The sequence below is a fragment of the Neopelma chrysocephalum genome, unplaced genomic scaffold, assembly GCF_003984885.1.
Source record: "Neopelma chrysocephalum unplaced genomic scaffold, ASM398488v2 Primary Assembly neopelma1_24, whole genome shotgun sequence".
In the NCBI taxonomy this organism is placed as follows: Eukaryota; Metazoa; Chordata; class Aves; order Passeriformes; family Pipridae; genus Neopelma; species Neopelma chrysocephalum.
In genome coordinates this window covers 48,044,662-48,063,376 of record NW_020897693.1, presented here as the reverse complement: position 1 = coordinate 48,063,376, position 18,715 = coordinate 48,044,662, and the positions used below count along the sequence as shown (strand labels likewise).

General features: G+C 51.7%; 1 protein-coding gene across 1 annotated transcript in view; it reads right to left on the bottom strand.

Annotated features, from left to right (window-relative positions):
• The window catches only part of KIF26A (kinesin family member 26A), a 99,859-nt gene extending 95,263 nt beyond the window's left edge, over positions 1 to 4,596 (bottom strand). The window contains exons 1-2 of the mRNA XM_027674086.1: positions 4,530 to 4,596; positions 4,119 to 4,358 (exon numbers count right to left, since the gene is read on the bottom strand). Of these exons, the coding sequence (XP_027529887.1) occupies positions 4,119 to 4,358; positions 4,530 to 4,583 (294 nt within the window). The 5' untranslated portion in view covers positions 4,584 to 4,596. The remainder of the gene's footprint in view (positions 1 to 4,118; positions 4,359 to 4,529) is intronic.
• Positions 4,597 to 18,715: the final 14,119 nt, after the last annotated feature.

Here is an 18,715-nt window from a genome sequence, read left to right as displayed (position 1 = left end):
AGTGCAGAGAATGCAATGGGGACAAAAAGAAAAAACAAAACAACAAAATTGGGAAGAAGAGAAGCTCTTAAAAACTAAGACAGCAAGAACTTCCTGAACTTAAGCTACAATACAATACGAATGTTTCTGCCCCACTTAATGTTGCCTCTGACACCCACCTGCACCGGCATTAGGTACAATATAAACTGCTCAGATTGGCAGGGTTGGGAATGAGGGTAGACGAAGACAAGGGTGTCTGAATCCCTGGGTTGGGAGAAACACAATCATCAAAGCTAATCATCATCATGGCTAGGCTTTGTGAACGAAGCTAACCACTTCCAAAGTGAATTTCCACTGGTCTTGGCCTCCTTTCAGTATGGATTAAAAAATCCTTTTATTCCAGTATAGCTGGTACAATTATTACTTTTCTATAACCAAAATATTTACACCAGTATGAAACCCTTCTGTGGATGTAGTTGCATCCGTGTGTGCATTCCTCACACCATGAGAGCTTTCTTCCTCTGCTCAAAAGGGATTAGATAAAATAATTTTACAGTAGCTGTACATCCTCAAGGCTATTGCCTTCACCAGAGGCAGCAGAGAGTTCACTTCCAGCAGTGCATCTACAGGAGCACATTCCTCATGTTGAACAGTCCCTGCCTGTCCCCTTCCTTTTGGGGACACACACCTTGCTCTGACATACACCTCTTTTGAAACAGCATGTTTGGGTTTTACCTAACAGGGGCATCACACAAATTGACTAATTAGCATTTGTGAAGCACTGTGAAGATTTTAGGTGCTAAGTATTATTATTACTAATTTAATCTACATCCCATTCAGTCCTTAGCCTCTCCTGTGAAACTGCCAGCAGTGATGCCAATTAGCGGTAATTGTTGTGGTGGTTTTGTGACAAGGCTATTTGCCAACTGGGAGTGAGACACAGACCACCAACTCATTTCCCGTGGATTGTCCCACAGCTGCCAACAGCAACAACTTCCAGGCACAGCAACCTGCTCTCCACTCCAGCCAGAACTCTGGCAGTAGGAGATCCTGTATCCCATTACCAACTCCCCAGGGAACTGCAAAACTTTTAATTAGGGATAAACCAAGGCACCTTGTTTTTCCCTCCATTAGTTCAGTACATGACCTGACAACTGATGCTGATACTGCAATACCAAAATGCTAATCTGGAATAATTTCAAATTAAACTTTGCTCATTTCCATTCACGCTGGATGAAAATCACGTTTTGATTCACATGCAGGCCTCACTGTGGTGGCAAACTGTAAAGGCAGCAGCAGTAAAACGAAGGGAATTGAGAGTGTAGGGTGCAATAAATCTTGTACTTGGGAGACTGTTAAAAGAGTTTTAACATAAGCAAAGAGGTGTATCTTTTTATCAGCTGTCCACAGAGATTTGGAGGACTTTGAAGAGACACAAACAACTAACAGTATTCTGTAATCAATGCACATCATCTGAGCACCGAAACTTTAAATTATTTATATATTTTAAATACGTCTAATTGAAAGGACAGCAACACATAAACTGTATGAATCATAGCCCTCTCAAGCAATTAGATTTGTTATCCCTGCAGACTGCAAACAGTACGTTGGCTTTTTATTCTAATGTGAATTCAATCCCTTGTCAGCTGCCCCACGCATGAGAATACACCTCCTCTCTTTCATCAGGAAAGATATCAACAGCAGGAAACTAGCCCTTCTTTCATCTCTGAGGCACCCACCCACCTTTCCAAAGGGTTTTCAACCAGGTGTGGAAATCTTTCTGAATCTATGCTGAAAGATCTCTTAATTATTATGGCAAAGGAGGTAAATCCTTTGAGAGCAGCATGCTCCAAGCAGTAGCCTTCTGGTGTTTACTCATCCAGTAGTTGCTTAGTTTGACAGTGCATCAGAAGAGCTTACAAGAAACTTTGGACTTGCATTGTATGGGCATGAAACTCTGTAAAAGAGAAGCTGCTTTTTCAGATGTCTTGTTATATAATTAAACAAGAAAGGGAGGGGGGTGGAAATCGAGCAAGCTGCCTTTCTGGCACAAACATTACACAGTGCTCACCCTGCCAGCATATTGCATCAGATTCCCACTGCAAGGCCAATTCACAGCAGCTGAGTAGCCAACCCCCTGACTGTTATCTCCCGCTAACCTACTTCACGCTCAGAAGGCAGTAAGTACGACTGTTTATTGCATCTTCCTTCCTGAGGAGCTGCTCACTACACCAGGGTTAGGGGGGGTCTGAGCTTGCAATTAGGCTGCAGGTCACACAAGCGTCAGAGAATGTAGCTTTTAAAAAATTTCAAACATCAAACACTACTGTATGCTACACAATGAGCAAACTCCAGGTATCTGTTACTTTGTGCTCAGGTCTGTCGAGGTTCTGACACTGTGATGACTACTATTTTATTATGTTCCTAGGCATGCTTTGAAACCCTGCAGAAAAGGGGGATCAATTTACCCATCATCAAGTCCTTATCAGGGAAGTCCCCTGAGACTTGCAGGAAGGAGACCACACAAACAGGCCTTTGCTCACAGGTCTCCTCACCTGAACACCTGGCCGAGGGCCCCAGACTCTCCTGCACTGGCAACTTTTTTTTCCCATGGCAGAGATCCACTCCCAGATAGGACACAATTCTTTATGGCAGTCCCACCCCAACAATGGGAACAGGGGTTTCTGTGCTCCTCACTGAAGCAGCCTATTGCAGGCACTTCACAAGGGAAATTAAACTTCTTTCCACCACTTGCAGCAATCCAGAAAACAAAAGGTCCAGCAGTCCTGAATCCAATGAGATAAGATACATGACCTTTTACACCACAGAAATAAGAGCTCGCTCCAAACCCAGCAAGTCGATAGGGAGACTCCTGTTGATTTCAAAGGGTTTTGGATCCTGCCTGAAAATGCAAACCTCACTGTGCATTCGGACACTGCTCCACAATGCACTTCCAAACAAAACTATATTTAGATTCAATGGGAATTCTGTAGATCATACAGGAACTCTTTGAATGAAAACGAAGGTCAGTAGGGTTTGGCTTCCTCTTCAGACCCTCCCCCCCATTCTTGCAAACATCCAGATAAGCATTGTTTAGAAAACAATACATTACTTCCAAATGTTATCAAAACCCCAACACACGTTTTGTGTGTCCTGAAACAGAATCTCAGGGTCTTCTGTTGCATTTTGCCCCATCAGCTGGTCCACGTGATCTCATCAGATGTCTAGACAAGACTCAGTATTTTTTCACCTGTACCACCTTTCAAAAGCTTTGCTTCACCTGTTCTGACTAAAGGAAAAGGGACGAGGATAATAAAGGCCTTTGATATACAGAAAACAAACTCAGAAAGGAAAAACTGTGCAGACAGTTACAATACATGCAAATTAAGCTGCACCTGTGTTAGAAGGAATGTCTGGCACCCTCATGCAGTTTCTCTATTCCCTACCAGATATGAAATACCATCGTGGAGCACAAACTGAAGGGAAATGACACAGCCAGTGCTTGCGCGAGGGACATTAAGGGCAGGAGTGAGCCCATCAGCCAGGCAGGCGCATTCAAGCACTCAGAGGGTGAAAGCAAAGCAAAATCATCCCACTCCAAGTTTTCTCCAGAGCTACAACCACGAGCGCATGATTCTCAGCTGCACTTTATGGGCTCCTCGGAAGGAGGAGCTGAACCGCTGCCATCGGCAGCTCCTCTTAGGAAGGATGAAGGCAAAGCCCAGTCGCAGCACCGAGCCGGCATCCCCGGGGCGGTGTTAGCAGGGCTGGGCGGCACAGGGTCCTGCGGAGCGGTACGGGGTGCTCCCCCGGGCTCCGGGGCGGCTCCGAGGGCACGTCCCGAACGGCTCCCGCACAGCCGCTCCTCGGCTCTCTCCCTCCCTTTCCCAAACTCCCTGGGTTTTTTTTTTTTAACTGTTTCTGGCAGTCAGCGAGAGCCCAGCCGCACAGTTTCGCTTTTTGACAAAGTCCGGGACGGGAAATCCTTGAACTTCTGAAGAACCGTCCTGGGTTGGAAATCACCCGCTTTGCCGTCACGCTCCCCTCCCAAATCCATAGGGACGTACCTCTGACCCCGGGCCGGGCCAGGGCCAGGCTCCCGCGGGTCCCGCACCCCCCGCGACCCCCGGCGGACTTACCGGCGGGGCGTTGGGCTGGCAGCCGCCGGCGGCGAGCCGGGCCGCCTGTCTCCTCAGCTCGGCCAGCTGCGCCTGGCAGCTCCGGCACCAGCCCCCGGCCGCCGCCCGCTCCAGCGGCCGCGGCTCGGCCCCCGCGGCGGCCCCCGCGCCCTCGGGCGGCGGGCGGCTGGCGCAGCGCTCCTCCTCGGCCCCCGGCCTCTTCCTCGGGGAGAGCTCCCGCGCCGCGCTCCCCTCCGCCACCTGCGGAGACAGCACAGCTCAGCAACGCGGGACGCGGAGGCAACGCGGCTCCCCCCACCCACCTCGCGGGGAAAAAAAAAAAAAGATGGGTGAAGGAAAAATAAGGAAAAATAAATTAAAAAAAAAAAAAAAAAAAGCTCAGCTGCGGGGAGCAGTGTTGTCACAACTTACCCCCGGCGCCCGGGGCTCAGGTCCCAGACCCTTCCTGCCGGCGGCCGCGATCATGGTAGCGGGGGATGCTCCCCTGCCCCGCGTCCCGCTGCGCTAATGCGGGCGGCGCGGTGCCCAGCGGAGCGGCCGGCCCGGGGTGCCCATGGCCAGGCGGGGGTCGGGGGTGCCAACAGTGATCGCGCCGGTTCCCCGCCGCCCGCTCGGTCGCTCTAGGTGATGTTGCCTCCCATGTTGAGACGGGAGTGAAGTTTGGGATGGGAGAGGGAGACGGAGTGAACTCCCCACGGCAGCACGAGGAAGGACCCAGAGCACGGGAGCACGTCGGCAAAAAAAGCTGGAAAAGTGCTCGGAGGGCAAGGGAGGAGGGGCTGGGCTGGGCTGGGCTGGGCGGGGGCGGGTGGGGTGGGGTAAGCGGGGCGGGCTGAGATTTGGGTTTAGGTTTGGGATAGCGGCGGGGAGAGAAAGATACCATTTCATAATGACCCTACGGGATAGTCCCAAAACCGGTGTGACATAAGTCGTTGCCCTCTTCACACTCCAACACCCAAGTTCCTCAGGAGTGCGCAAAAAAGGGCCGGGCAGGGGGTGCGGGTCCCGCTGCGGAGCGCGGGGACACGAAACCGGCGCTGTGGGTGCGGACCAGCTGCCAGCAGGGACCGAGGGTCCGGCCGAGGAGCGCTTCCCCCGCTCCGCCCCGCGGCTGCTGCTCTCCTGCGCGGGTTGGGGTGCGGTACTCCCCCTCTGCGGGCAGATGCGCAGTGCCGCGGGGCACAGCCCCCGCGGAGCCGGCTCCCCAGCCGCTCAGCGGGCGCGACGGGATGCTCCTACACGCAAAAAATTGACCTGACAGATGGAGAAATTAACGTTCGCGCAGCTAGTTGTCTACTTGGCTGCCGCTCCGGCTCATATATTTAGCACTTTTCTCCTTTTTTAGCATTTTTTTTTCCCAGAGAGAGGAATACTCGCCGCTGTCTGTCACGACACTCCCCCAGTGCCGGTCCCGGTGGCCGGGCCGGGACGTGCCTGGACCCGCGGGGCTCAGCGCCGTCCCTGTGACCAGAGTGCCACCTGCCGGCACCGCGCGGCCGCACAGCGGAGCCCCCGGTCCCGCCCGGGACAAGAACGGAGATGGACATGGAGATGGAGCCCCGCGGGGCCGCGCCGGGTGACGGCGGCGGCTTCCCCCGGCGATGCCAAGGCAGCTCCTCGGCCCTTTCCCCACTCGCGGGTGGGCGCTGCTGGCACTGAACCGCGGGGTAGGGTCTGCGGCAGAGTGAGCAGCGCCGAGCACAAAGAGTGGGGAAATGTGTGTATATATATATATATATATACGGGGGGGGGAATAATCCTCCCCAAGAGGCGCCCTTCACCGCCGCTTAAACTTTTCTGGCTCTCCCGAGCACGTGTGTGAAGCGCCCTCCTCCCCCCCCACACCGCTATGCCCAAGGGTACGTGCCCTGGCACCGCGGGCAGAGCCCCCCATCCACTACGGATGCTGCCCCCCGCCCGTCCGGACCTCCCTAAAAAAGTTTGGATGGGAAGCAGAAGACGGGGGCGCGGGCTGTTGCCCGGGGGGCGCCGTGAGCTCCTCTTGGGGAAGCGGGACTGGCACAGACACAAGCACCCCGGCAGTGCGCCCCGGCTCCCTTCTCCCGCCTGCTCGGAGCAATGCTGGTCTACGGGAACTTGCTCCGAAATTTCCTGTGCCCAAACAACGGCTGCAAAACCCTCCCGCGGCTCCGAGTCTCGGGTTGGACGGGGCGGGGGGTAAAGGGGTGGGCTCCCCGACCGGCGCTGGGCTGAGTCGCTCTGCGGGGCTGAGCCACCTCCTTTTCTTAGTTAAAAAAACCCTCCTGTAAATAGCGGGACGCAGTGCCTCCACTCCCCATCTGAAACTGGGGTCACATAAGGCGCCGCAGTGTCCGCGGGGAGCCCCGGGAGCGGGCCGGCAGCGCGGTCCCCCCGCGCCGGTGCGCGGAGCCGCCAGGACTGTTCGTGGTGCTGAAACGTGCCCGGCACCGCCGCCTGCAACTTCGCACCGCCAAGTTTGCCACCTCCTTCCCGTGAGCCGGCCAAGAACAGGGCAGGCAGCACGACCCCACGACCCTCTCCCGGGTCCCAGCTCCCAGGGACCGCGGCAAGGTCCCCTTACCTTGGCTTTCCTCCGCAGGAGGTGGCTGGTGAAGCCGAAGATGATCTCCGAATCCAAACACAAGGCTCCTATTTCCAAGAGGCTGGGGTTTTTCCTCGTGGCATTGGAGGCATCGGGCGATTTTTGAAAAGCCATAGTTTAGGATTGGAAATATCCGGCTCCCTGAGCGGAGGCGATGTATTTGTATACACACAAGCGCACAGAGGGAGGAAAAAAAAAAAAAAAAAAAAAAAAAGGATAAAATACAAACACCTCCCACCCCTTAAAAAAAAAAGAAGGGGGAAAAAAAAGGAAAAAAAGCCAGGCGCGGGTGAGTTACTCCGTCATCTGCCAGGATGCGCCGCCCGGGTGAGGTAGCCAGCAGCCGGGCAGACCCACCAGCCTCCCTGCCTCTCTCTGCCGCTCTCCACCTCTCTCCCTCCCGTTTTATCCCCCTCAGCGCACCTTGCCTGACGAGCGAGCGCGGGCGCGGACCCCTCAGCGCCCCACCGGCGCCGGGGCCGCGGCCGGGGCCGCCGCTGCGCTGGGTGCGCGGGGCCGGCAGCGCCCTGATCCCCCGCCGCCGGCCATCAGCTCGCCGAGCGAGGGGGCTCCCACCGCCCGCTGGCCAGGAACCCGCACTGCGAGCCTCCTGCCTCCCCCCATCCACTGCTGGGTGGGTTTAGTGGCTGGGTTGGTGGGTTGTTTTTTCCCTCCTCCTTCTCCTCCTCCTCCGGGGTGAGCGCAAGGAGGAAAAAGCTACCAGTGAAGTCAGTTTAGGAGGGAAGAAAGACACGGAAAAAGAAAAAAAAAGGAGGAGGGAAGGTAAAAAAAAGGAAAGCCTGAGGAAGCAGCAGAGATAAAGCACTTTCCGGAAGGGATCCGGCCTTTCACCCTTTCACTCGTCCAAAAAACTTCCCCCTCTTTTCTCCCCCGTGCTTAATTTTACGTATAGTGGGTGCAGACGGCAGGACGGAGCGAGCTCTTCCTCATCGAGGGGTCGAGACACGGGTACCCGATGGCTGCCCCCGGAACAGGCAGCCCTCACTGCAGGCTACCTCTCCGGCCGCCCCCTCCCCCGCGTGTCCCAACCTGGGAGCCGGGGCAGAGCCCTTGGATCAGGGGTCTCCGCCAAGGCGTGGCCCGTCCCGTCGGGACGGGCAGGATGGATGGGGCTCCCCGGAGAAGCGGGGAGGGAGCTCTGAACAAAACGCTAATCCCTTCCCGAGTTCTTTCCCGCTAGACAAATAATCCCCCCCGACAAAAGCATTATCCAGCTTCATATCGCCTGCAGTGAAAGGGAGTTGAATAATCTGTTTAGCCCGGCTCCGCGGGGCAGCCCCGCCCGGCCACCGAGTGCTGCTGGCCGGGGGCGGGGGTCCCGCTCCTCCCACCCGCAACTGCGTCCTGGGTAGGGCTGAGGTCCGGGGGGTGAACTGCGAGACGGTGGGTGCTTCGGGGAGGGGGGAGGGAAGGAGGAAAGGAAGGATGGAGATGAGGAAAGGGAAGGGGAATGGAGGAAGGGAAGAGAAGAGAGGGAGGGACGATGGAAAAGTAAGTAGAGGAAAAGAGAAGAGAGAAAGAAGAGAGAATAGAGGGAAGAGAGAAGAGAGGAAGAGAGATGTCCCAAGTCTCTATGGCCATGAAAGTACATCATAGCTTATCTTTACTCTGAATTTACTGGGTTGTCTGTTCTGGGATTTCAGCTAATGATGATCCTGTGTTAGACGAAGGAAGTGGGTTAATGAGTGTCTCTGTAGGATGGAGGTACACAGATGCCACAGGCAGGCACAGAAGCAGTGCTGGAGGGGAGCAGAGGGGGATAAGAATGGTGAGATGCTTACAGCAAAGGTGCAAGGATTTGTTTGGCTCCTCATTGCATCCCTTCCTGATGTAGACATCAGACCAGAGATGTGCTAATGTGTTACCTGGTCCCTGAATCCACCCAGGAATTGTGTCTGCAGAGACTAAGTCCCTGTGACACCTTGCACAGACTCATCCTCTCACTCCCCAACAACCTTGTCCCAGCCTCCTGTCTTGCTGTGCACCACTATGCATTCAAAGTCTTCCACCACCCTCTGCTGCACAAGAGGAACATTCCCCTGCCCCAGAACATCCCTGGGCTTGGAATGTGTCACATTATCAAGGCATTGTGAAGAAGTGGGTGAAGGGGAGGGCAGAAGGAAAAGCTATTCAAGCAAAATGGTGTTATGGACAACAATCCAGGTAAAAACTGTCCCCACCTAGGCACTCAGCTCAGGTGTTCAGCATGAGGTAGAACAGTGCCCATCCCCAGAACCAGAAGCATGAAATGTCACTTCCCATGCATTAGGGTCTTTCCCACCTTGGCTTGGAAACATCCAAGGGTAGAGACAAACTTGGCCAGGCCAGGGAAGCTTGTTGCCTGCTTTGGAGAAGGCCTGAGGCACCTACCTCCATCCCCCACATCTTCAGGCCAACCAAATTTAAGCACTCACACCATTCTGTTCTGGCCTCAAGGAGAGCCCAGGTCTTCATTGTCCTTAGGCCACTTCTGGCCCACCAGGTCTCCCTTCCACAACACAGTTTGTCCCTCTTCCCTGACTCTTGGCAAAGACCCTGGGAAGGTCTGGGTCTAAAACAAGCACTGAATGTCAGGCACTGAGGGTCCCTGTGCAACCCTAACCTCACCCCTAGTTCTGGAGTCTCCCTTTAATCACCTCTATTAAAGCAAATATCTCCCCACCCCACTGCCCTCAGGTGTCTTACTGATAAACAAGCTGAAGGGAAAGTTATTACCTTTTATTCACGGTGTCTAAACTAAAGTAAAACATCAACAGGGTGACTGTACATAATAATAGACTAGATAAAGTCCATTTTTCCTGGGCCCTCTGAAAGCGATCCCCAAGCATTAAAACGGGTCTCTTAATAAATATCTTATCTCCCCGCCACAGAGGCCTGGCTGCAGATAACCAGACAGCCATTACTGTACCTCTGAAATAACCCCATTTCCATCAGGGCCACTTCAAACAGGCTTCTCTTTAAAGACCACCCTCCTTCCTCCCCAAGGGGAGGTGGGAGAAGGCTCGAACCTCTCAGGGTGGGGAATTTCATCCAAGTCCCTAAGCAAGGTATGAGGTTACTGCATTGCAATACATTCCCATCCACAAGTAACCACGGAGCAAGGCATTCCCTCTGCAAACCACAAGTATAAATCCATCCCCCTTATGCCCTGCTTTGGGGTGAGCAGTGCTGGGCTCCACAGTTCTGCTCCCCTGGGCCCGCAGAAAGAAAGTTGGCCAGGAGATCAGGGACACGGCAGGCAGCTGCCATCTCCTCGAGGGAAATGGCCTTCCCATGTGCACATCACAGGCTGCAAGGTGATGCTGTACAGGTTGCACTGGACTCCTTTATTAATACACCATACAGGTGATAGTGGATTTATTAAGTATATTGCTGCGATTTCACATTTAATTTACTAAGAATACAATGGTTTGGGCTAGAGGACCCAAGGGAAATCTAGGCAACAGTGAGCAAAAATCCATGAAATTCAATGTAGCACACTAATCATGGAGGCATTATAGTATTAATTGCTATAATGATATACTTCTAATCCTATCTTACACTGTGCCACATAATTTCATTGGGTAAGAGAGGAAAGGAATTAAATTTAGTTCAATACAGGCAAGTGTGTAACTTAATAGAGTAGTTTGACTCTGGCACACTCAGGGGTGTAGGACTAATGTCACACAACACAGTGGGCAGCCGGGAAGAAGGTCGGCGCAAGACTTTTAACACCCCCACTGAAATCTGGAAGCAATATGGAAAAGTGTTAGATTTCTGCTTTTCGAGAGGCAACCTGGCCATATAAAGGATAATTAGAGTTCGTTGCAAAGATGATTTATCATGTCTATCATTGTGCTTGAAAAGGCTAGGTCACCCATGAATGCTGATGAAATTTCAAAGATCTACTCCCCAAGGACTTTCTACATCTGCTGCCCTCTGAGATGGGGAAATAGCCCAGGGCAAGCTTCTCATTAATACCGCAGGAAAATATAAGCATTTTGTCTGACATAACATTTTTCTTCAGTATTATACCTGACATGATCAGATCTTTAAATAACGTGGTAATAGGGCTCACTTTAAAGTTCATGTACTTGGTGTTGTGTCCCCCCTTCCCGTTCTTCACCCTCCCTCTCCCTCCCCCCCTCCCCCCCGCCCCGGTTTCAGCTAGGTAGTAGCTCTCTCTAACAAGGCAGCGTTTTGACCCGAAACACACTTTCTCCCGTAACAAATATTGTGTGAGGTGGGCGGAGGTGGTAAAAGTAGCTTTTGATCTTGTTTGTATAATATGCAAGAGGACATCAAAGCGAGGGAAGAGGGGGAGGGAGGGAAAGGAAAGCAGAGCAGAAATAACCCTAGTCAGTGGAACACCAAATAGCTCATGAATAGCTAAATAAAACATAATTAGGAAAACACGATAAATGAGTGGTTCTTTAAAGAGGGCGATGGCGGAGCGCGCTGGGAGGGCGGCCAGGGGAGGCGGGCACGGCCCGATTCAAAGCCATCCCCGAGGCGACAGAAGCGGGGCCCGGACCTCGGAGGAGGGGCAGCAGGATCCCTCGGGTAGCCCCCTCGCCGCCGCCCCGGAGGCGGCTTTCCCCGGCCTCATCCCTGTCGGGGAGCCCCAGGACAGCCTGAGGGGCGGGAGGAGCCGGGGGGGGGTCCGGCGGTGTCCGGACCCGCTCCCTGCGGCGGGATAAGGGGGAGCTGGTTTCCCCGCGGGGCGCTGCAGGTTTCGGGGCGTTCCCGGTCTCTCTCCACGGCGGAAAGCCCGGGGGGCGCGGGGGGGTGCCCTGGGAGCCGCGGGGGCGCCGGTTTATTTTGGGTTGGTTTGTTTGTTTGCTGTGTGGCCTCCCCTTTATGTCGATTAGGCCGACGCTGGGTTTAATTGATCTGCGGGGCGGGCAGTTGAGACCATCAAGGGAAACTTCAGCCCTTGCAGACTGTGGAGAAAATAACGATCGTATCGGTTGAAACCGGCGTGAAATGCAAACACAGCCACCTCCCCCCGCTCCTTCCCCCACGCGTGTTCACACACAGGTGGGGATGCGGCCACCCCAGAGACTCGGGGGTGCCCGGGTGAAGCTGCAGGGCTAGACCGACCGCATGGGACATCCCTGGGGCCAGGGGGACGTTTGGAGGAGACCCTGGCCCTCTTCCCGTCGCCAGTTACAGTCTGAGGGCTGCGAGAGGGACGATGCCGGGTCCTCGGTGACACTGCAGTGGCGGGACGCGCCTGCACCAGAAGGGACGGAGAGGACACACCGAGAAGGGTGGTTAAATTCAGCCCCCGAGGCAGAATTCCTTTCTGTCCCGCAGGTGAGCCAGGCTGGCCAACTCCGTCCTTCCAGCTCTACACTTGGGTAATTCTTCTCCCCAACCCTGCGGCTCTGCCCTCTGCTCATTTCAATGATGCTTCCTTGCCACATCTGTTGTCCTGGGGGGTCAAGCCCAGCCTGCAGGACCCCTTTTCAGTTTCCACCACAATAAGGGGGCCCCCAGCCATGCCAAGACCATGTCCTGTCTGCATTTGGGGCAATTCAGGCTCCAGTGAGGATCTCATAAGTCTGGAGCAAAGCAGGGGCTTAAGAAAGCCCTAGATCGTGACCTGCCTTGTAGGGAAGGGCTGGGTAAGGCAGCTCGGTGCAAGGGTTCTCCTGTCACTGCCTGGGCTTGGCAGCTCAGAGCAGATCTCGGGTCTGCTCCGTCTCAGTCTCTTGCCTTTTCCTGACCCTGTTCTCCAAGGGGAGATCAAAAACCCTCCTGTAAACAACTGGTGAAGGTCAGGGGAAGGAAAGCCTGACACCACTTAATGAAAGACAGTTACGGACAATCTTTTGCTCAGTTGTCCGTGTCTGGGAGGCGTGGGGATCTCTGTGTTCAAGCTTTTTAATTTCCATTCTAATTTGCAAGTCATAAAGAGAGACAGTATGCAGTCCATGGTCTCCCGTTTAATTTCTTGTCACCCTAATCATGCCAGTTTAACCCTCACTTGCTTGCCTAGGTGCTTCTTATGCTCAGCCCTAGCTACAATCTCCTCTGTGAAACAGCCTACCCAGGCATATTAGCGCTCTGCTTCCACTGTAGATCTGGGGTTCTAATACTGGTCCAATGACTTCTGCCCAGATGCATTTAAGCAGCAACAGCCCGTAGGAAGAGCGGAAAACAAACAAACAAACAAACAAACAAACAAAAATCAAAGACAAACCAAAGCCCACAACTGCCTCCTTTTCAATGTTTGGTTGGGTGGTTTTTAAAGGGGAGAGTAGGAGAGATGTTTACTTTTTGCATGCTCTGCCAGCCTGGTTAAACCGCCTTTTCCCTCGGTGTGGGACACGCATCTGGAGAGTCGCCGGCAGGGATTTGCGGGCTGGTTCCCTTTCCGTGCTGCTGGGGGGGACGGGGACCCCGTGGCCCCTCCCCGGGCTGGATAGGGCGGCTGGCGGAGGTTCAGCACCCTGGAGAGCGGCCCTGTGCCCGGCGGGGACGCCGCCGCCTTCCTCCACCAGCGGCCGCTCCCTCTGCGGGGGAACCGGGCTCGGGAGAAGATGCCCGCACGACTCCGCCTCAGTGGACGTGAAGGGCAGAGGTCAAAAAAAAAAGAGCTTCTGGCAGCAACTGGGTGTTGTGGTTTAGTCTCCTCGTGGGGAGCATCCCCCAGAGGGATCCCGCGGGTTGCAAGGGATAGGTGGTGATGGACGCTCCCACAGGAGCGGGAACTCAGGGGACTGTTCTGCTCTCTCCCGTGACAGCTTGGAATTAACGAGCCCACACAAACAGCGTGAGAAGCAAGGAAAATCGCCTGTTCCTTAAACAAGGCAGCAGCCCCACGCTGCCCAACCCCCTAGGTTGCCACAGGCAAACTTCACTCCATTGCAGAGGCCTGAACCGGCATTAACCAAGTGCCCTCCTCTTCCTCCTCCTCTCAACAGTGGAGTGACTCCAGATGGACGGGAAACCCTCTCAGGGGGCTCCAAGAGCCCTGGGCAGCAAACAGGGCCTAGAGGAGACTTCATGCATAGGAGAGGGCAAAGAGAAAGGAACAAACCAGCGGTGGCTTCTAGCCTTCAACAAATAGTTCCCCATCTCCCCAGCATGGTGCACATGGAAGTGTTCTCATGGACAGTCTGCTGTGTGACAAAAGACTCCTTTAAAAAGGCAAGCATCAAGTTTTACACAGCTATATTTTCATCAAAGGTAAAATAGCATCATAACAAACATGAGAATATCCAAGGAGCTGCTGCAGAAAGAATCAGCTTTGCTGGCCATGCACAGCAGAAGCATTTACAGCTTTTGTGACTTGAGAACATATCGAGCATGGCCCTTGAAGTGCAGCCTTCTCCCCTCTCTCATCCCCTCCTACAGAATGAAGACTGCATTGTAAGGAACAAAGTCGGGAAACGTGCTATAGGGAGCTCGGTGTGGCCTCATATCGTATCTCTTCTCAGCTCACATTTTCTAATTGGAGAAATTGCTCTTTTATTTCCTTCACCACGTCAGATCTTGAGTGCATTTTTCCTATGGCCCCAACCTTTCTTGTCACCTTATTAATTCTTTAACCAAGCAGAGAGATTTAATTTTCTAAATACAATTTTTAAATGTATTTGTTTGAAAAGAGAAAATGGTGTATCTCAATGGAAAAGGGGCTGGTTTGCCAGCAAGAGACATAGAACAGGGAAGGTGGGATTACATTTCATCAGCCGAGTGGATCCTCAGAGCAGGTATCACTCGCAGCAACAGGCAAGAACTTTTTGATTGAAAAACACTGGTGATCCTGAGAACTGCACCAGAGGCGCTGGAATCACAAACCCGGGGAAAGACACACACCACCGAGTATTCATCCATCATCCATCAGCGCCAGACGGTGCTCGGCGTCCCCGGCAGGTGGTGCTGCTCCGCCAGGAACCGTCCGGGACCGGGCGCGGGGCTGAGCGGCACCGGGACATGAGGGACCTGAGTCGGGTGGGACAGGGAATACCCGCGTGGCAACTGCTGGGATGTGGCCGTGCCTTCTGCACATCGGAAAAGGTCCTGATAGACAAACACATTTCGCAGAATCACAGAGTGATTTGGGTTGGAAGGGCCATCTGGTCCAACCTCCCTGCTCAGGCAGGATCCTGTGGCGCACGTTTCTTGGGATTGTGTCCAGACAGCAAGAGATTCCACGGCCTTTCTGTTTCAGTGCTCAGTCACCCGCACAGTAAAGAAGTTCTTCCTCATGTTCAGGTGGCAGTTCCCACGTTCCAGTTTCCACCTATTGCATCTCATCCTACTGCTTGGCACCACCAAGAAGAGCCTGGCTTGACATCCTCCCTTCAGATACTCATATACATTGATGAGGTCCCCTCTCAGTCGTCCCTTCTTGAGGCTGAACAGGCCCAGCTCCCCCAGCCTTTCCTCATAAGAGAGATGCTCCAGTCCCCTCATCATCAGTGTAGCTCTCTGCTGGACCCGCTCTAGGAGCTCTACATCTCTCTTGTACTAAGAGGCTCAGAACTGGACTCATTACCACACTCTGTGCCACTGATCAGAACCCCCTGAGACCTGCCATTCAGCCAGTTTGCACTTCACAATGTCACAATAAACAAATCAGCTGACAACCAATAGTTCTTTCTTTCTTTCCCCACCTCACCCCATCTCATCCTGTATGAGGGTCCTTTACAAAGGAAGTTTTAAAATCAAGTAGCTAGACCAGCCAATTCATTGAGTGATTTTCCTCAGAAAAACCTTCTTTTCCTAGTTATTCAACTTTTGCACTGAAGTTTGGCTGTAAATTTTTTATTCTCTGTCCTAGAACGGAAAGGGTGAAGACCTGAACCACTGTCAGGGCGCTGACAGCTTGAGAAGGAAAAGGAGAATTAATGCAGTTTTCTGTGAAACAAGGCAGAAAGGGGGTGTGAGAGCATCAGTCTTGCACATGGAAAACATTGCTGCAGAGCCTATGACACAAAAAGCGATGACAGGTTCTTGCAAAATATGACAGTTCAAACTACAAATGATTCCCTAAACTGGAAAAGCACTCCCTCTGTACCCACTCAGACCCAGACATTTTCAAGCCACAAATACTTGTACATGAGGCTGCTATGGGCTTACCAATGTATCTCTGGGCCACCCTAAACCAGTAGTCAACATACAGGGAGGAAATGAAAAGCAGGACCAGCTCCAGTTATCGGCAAAATAAGCAGTTGTTTAGTGCAACAGGTAACCACACATGGCTAAATTACCCTGAGCTCCAGTGCCTCTATCCCCTTTGCCAAAGCTCTAGAAAGCCAGGCCTGAAGTTATGGACCCTCCTGTGGAAAAAGGGAAGATCTCTTTGGCTCTCATACGGGCACATCTCCCCCACAACAGTAGGGACACCAAGTAAGAACCTCTCCCCCAATATTTTTCTTTCCCATTGCAGAAGACACCTGGCCAATGCCCTTATTTATAGAACAATGTATCAAATTTTGGCTCTTCTGCCTGCAGAGCTGAGAAGCCTTCAGTCAGCTCTGCTAAACACATCAAGACAAAACAGTCCATCACACAACAGATGCAAATTGATCATTCAAACAAAGGAAAATTTTGTTTCCAGTGGGGGAGAATAGAATTCAGACACATCATCTTCAGAAGACTGAAACAATAACTGGGAGAGGCAATCTCCCTGGTTCACCGAGTCTGCTAACTAAACCATAACTGGGTCTAACATGGAAAAACTAGCAACAGCTTTGAGCAACAGAGGTAACCTTCTCCTCTGATAATCCTTCTGGCAGGTGGCACTGGAGAAAGAATTCAGAGTGAAACAGGATTTTGGAAATGCAGTCAGGAAGCAGATGTGTGAAGATTAAAAGAGACATGAGAGAAAAGAGGGAAAGAAATAGAGCAAGTGAAGGCAAAGGGCAGAAAAAGCAGCATTCCCACACAGAGGAAGACACCTCACTGGGAGAAAGATAAGGAATCAAACCTTCTCTGAAAAAGATCCCAAAATAAATGAATACCTAAGACACTCTCTTTACTATGGCTTTCCTAACACATTCATCCTACACCCTGCACCAGAGCACCTATCCCCTTCTTACTTTCCTTTCACCTCTTTTATCAAATGCACACAGAAACATGAGCTTAGTACAGCACAATAAACACCTTGGCTGGCTGCTTTCCTGGGCGAGTGCCTCCCCATGCCAATCCTGCAGCAAGATACCCATCACCAATGCCAAGCCACCATTTATCTACTTCATGAGCAGCAAGAGCTTCCAGCTCCTCTGGCAACACAACAGCTCCCCTGGCCCCACAACAACGTATTATTTTCAGCTCCTTAGTAGATCTTGCTCAATTTCCAGTACACCATCAGGAATAACTCCAGTTTATACAATGTTGCACGTACTCTCCGCAGATTTCCAGCCACTCAGAAGCCAAATTCACATCTAGGGGGATGGTGATAGCAGTAAAGTCTTCAGTTATACTGCTGACTTACCTTGGCAAAGATGGCGGTTTCCATTTTATCGACACCAGTGACCCAAAAGCATCTGAATGAAAGACCAAAGCCATCCGGATTAGAGCCTACAGCACCAGCACTTCTACAGTTCTGTCCTCCCTCCAGCTCCAGCTCAGATATGTAGGGTGACAGGGCACATGCTACCACCAAACAAATGGCCCTTTGCTTTTTTTTTTTTTTTTTTTAAACTAACAACTAACAACACACACATGAAGGAGGGGCACAGGAGTGGATGGTTTGCTGTTACAATTAGGTCAGCTCATAGTCTATTTTTTTTCCTTAACTTCCTCAGTTATATGAATGCTGGTATAGCTAAATGTGACAAAACTGCTGCAGGCACACAGGTCCCAGAGGTGTCTCCTCTTGTGTCTGAATGAACTTCTGTTCCAGGAGAGAGCAGCTGCTACCAGCAGTAAAGAATATCTCTTACAGAAGGCTTAGCCTTAATGGAAGATTAAGAGCTTAAGTCAGCTCTTAATGGAAGATGGACAGCAACTTATTATTATTACCATTATATTCCAAAAATTTTTCAAGAGACATTGTATAATAAGCTGATTATAATCTTCATGCTCTTTCTGGAACTTGTGGTACATGGAAGACTATAAATACTTGCTCTTGGTAGGAAGCCACCTGAAGCCAGGTTAGTTCTCTCTCTATCAAAAAAATTACAGGTTTATGCAAACACATTCTGTATTTGTTTTTATTGATCAGTAAATAACAAGTAATGGTAATTCACAGTTTCATGGAGCCATTTCCACAGGCTGAACCACCTGCCATAGAAACACTGTTCGCTCATCACTAAGTAGCATCTGAAGTCACAGCTGTATGGGTTCCGACTGACACCAGCCCAGATGTGATGAGTATTGGACAGTCCATGAATACTGGCAATGCCCATGATCCTGGATGCTGACAGGCTAAAAGATGCAGTATTTTACATGTTGACTTTCTAGACCACTTAAAATTAAGTCTAAGTATGGATTTTGGAGCTAAATTTAGGCTTTGGGTCTGGAAAGGCATGGCTTTTCCAGGAGGCTGGCCTCTTCTGGAATATTAGATGCTTAACACCCTGTCTGCACAAATATAAAAATCCAGTGCTTGTTTTTAAAGTAGTGTGGTCACTCTGTTTTTTTCTTTAAACCCTCATTACCAAATGGAATGCATAAGAAGAGCCAGGAAAAATATGTTTGTATTTACTAAGGAAAGAAAAATAGAGAGGGAAGACATGAACAACATTATTATATGTGCTGAATCTCCTGTTTATTTTAGAAAGTCTGGAAATTGCCTTATTTTTTCAATTGGACCACATGTCCTTGTTAAAGATGTGTTCTATTCCAAACCATAAATATTCCAGGGACATTCTATTAGCAGTGTTATGCAAGATGGGGAACTAGATTATCCCAATGGAAGGTATCCACACTGCTTCCTAACACACATTTGATGTAAGCGAGTCTTCCATACTCCCTCTCCAGCAAAGGGGATTCTGTCCAGGAGCCTTGCTACAGTCCTCTGTCCTTCCTTTGGAGAAGTCTGGGAAGATAAGCC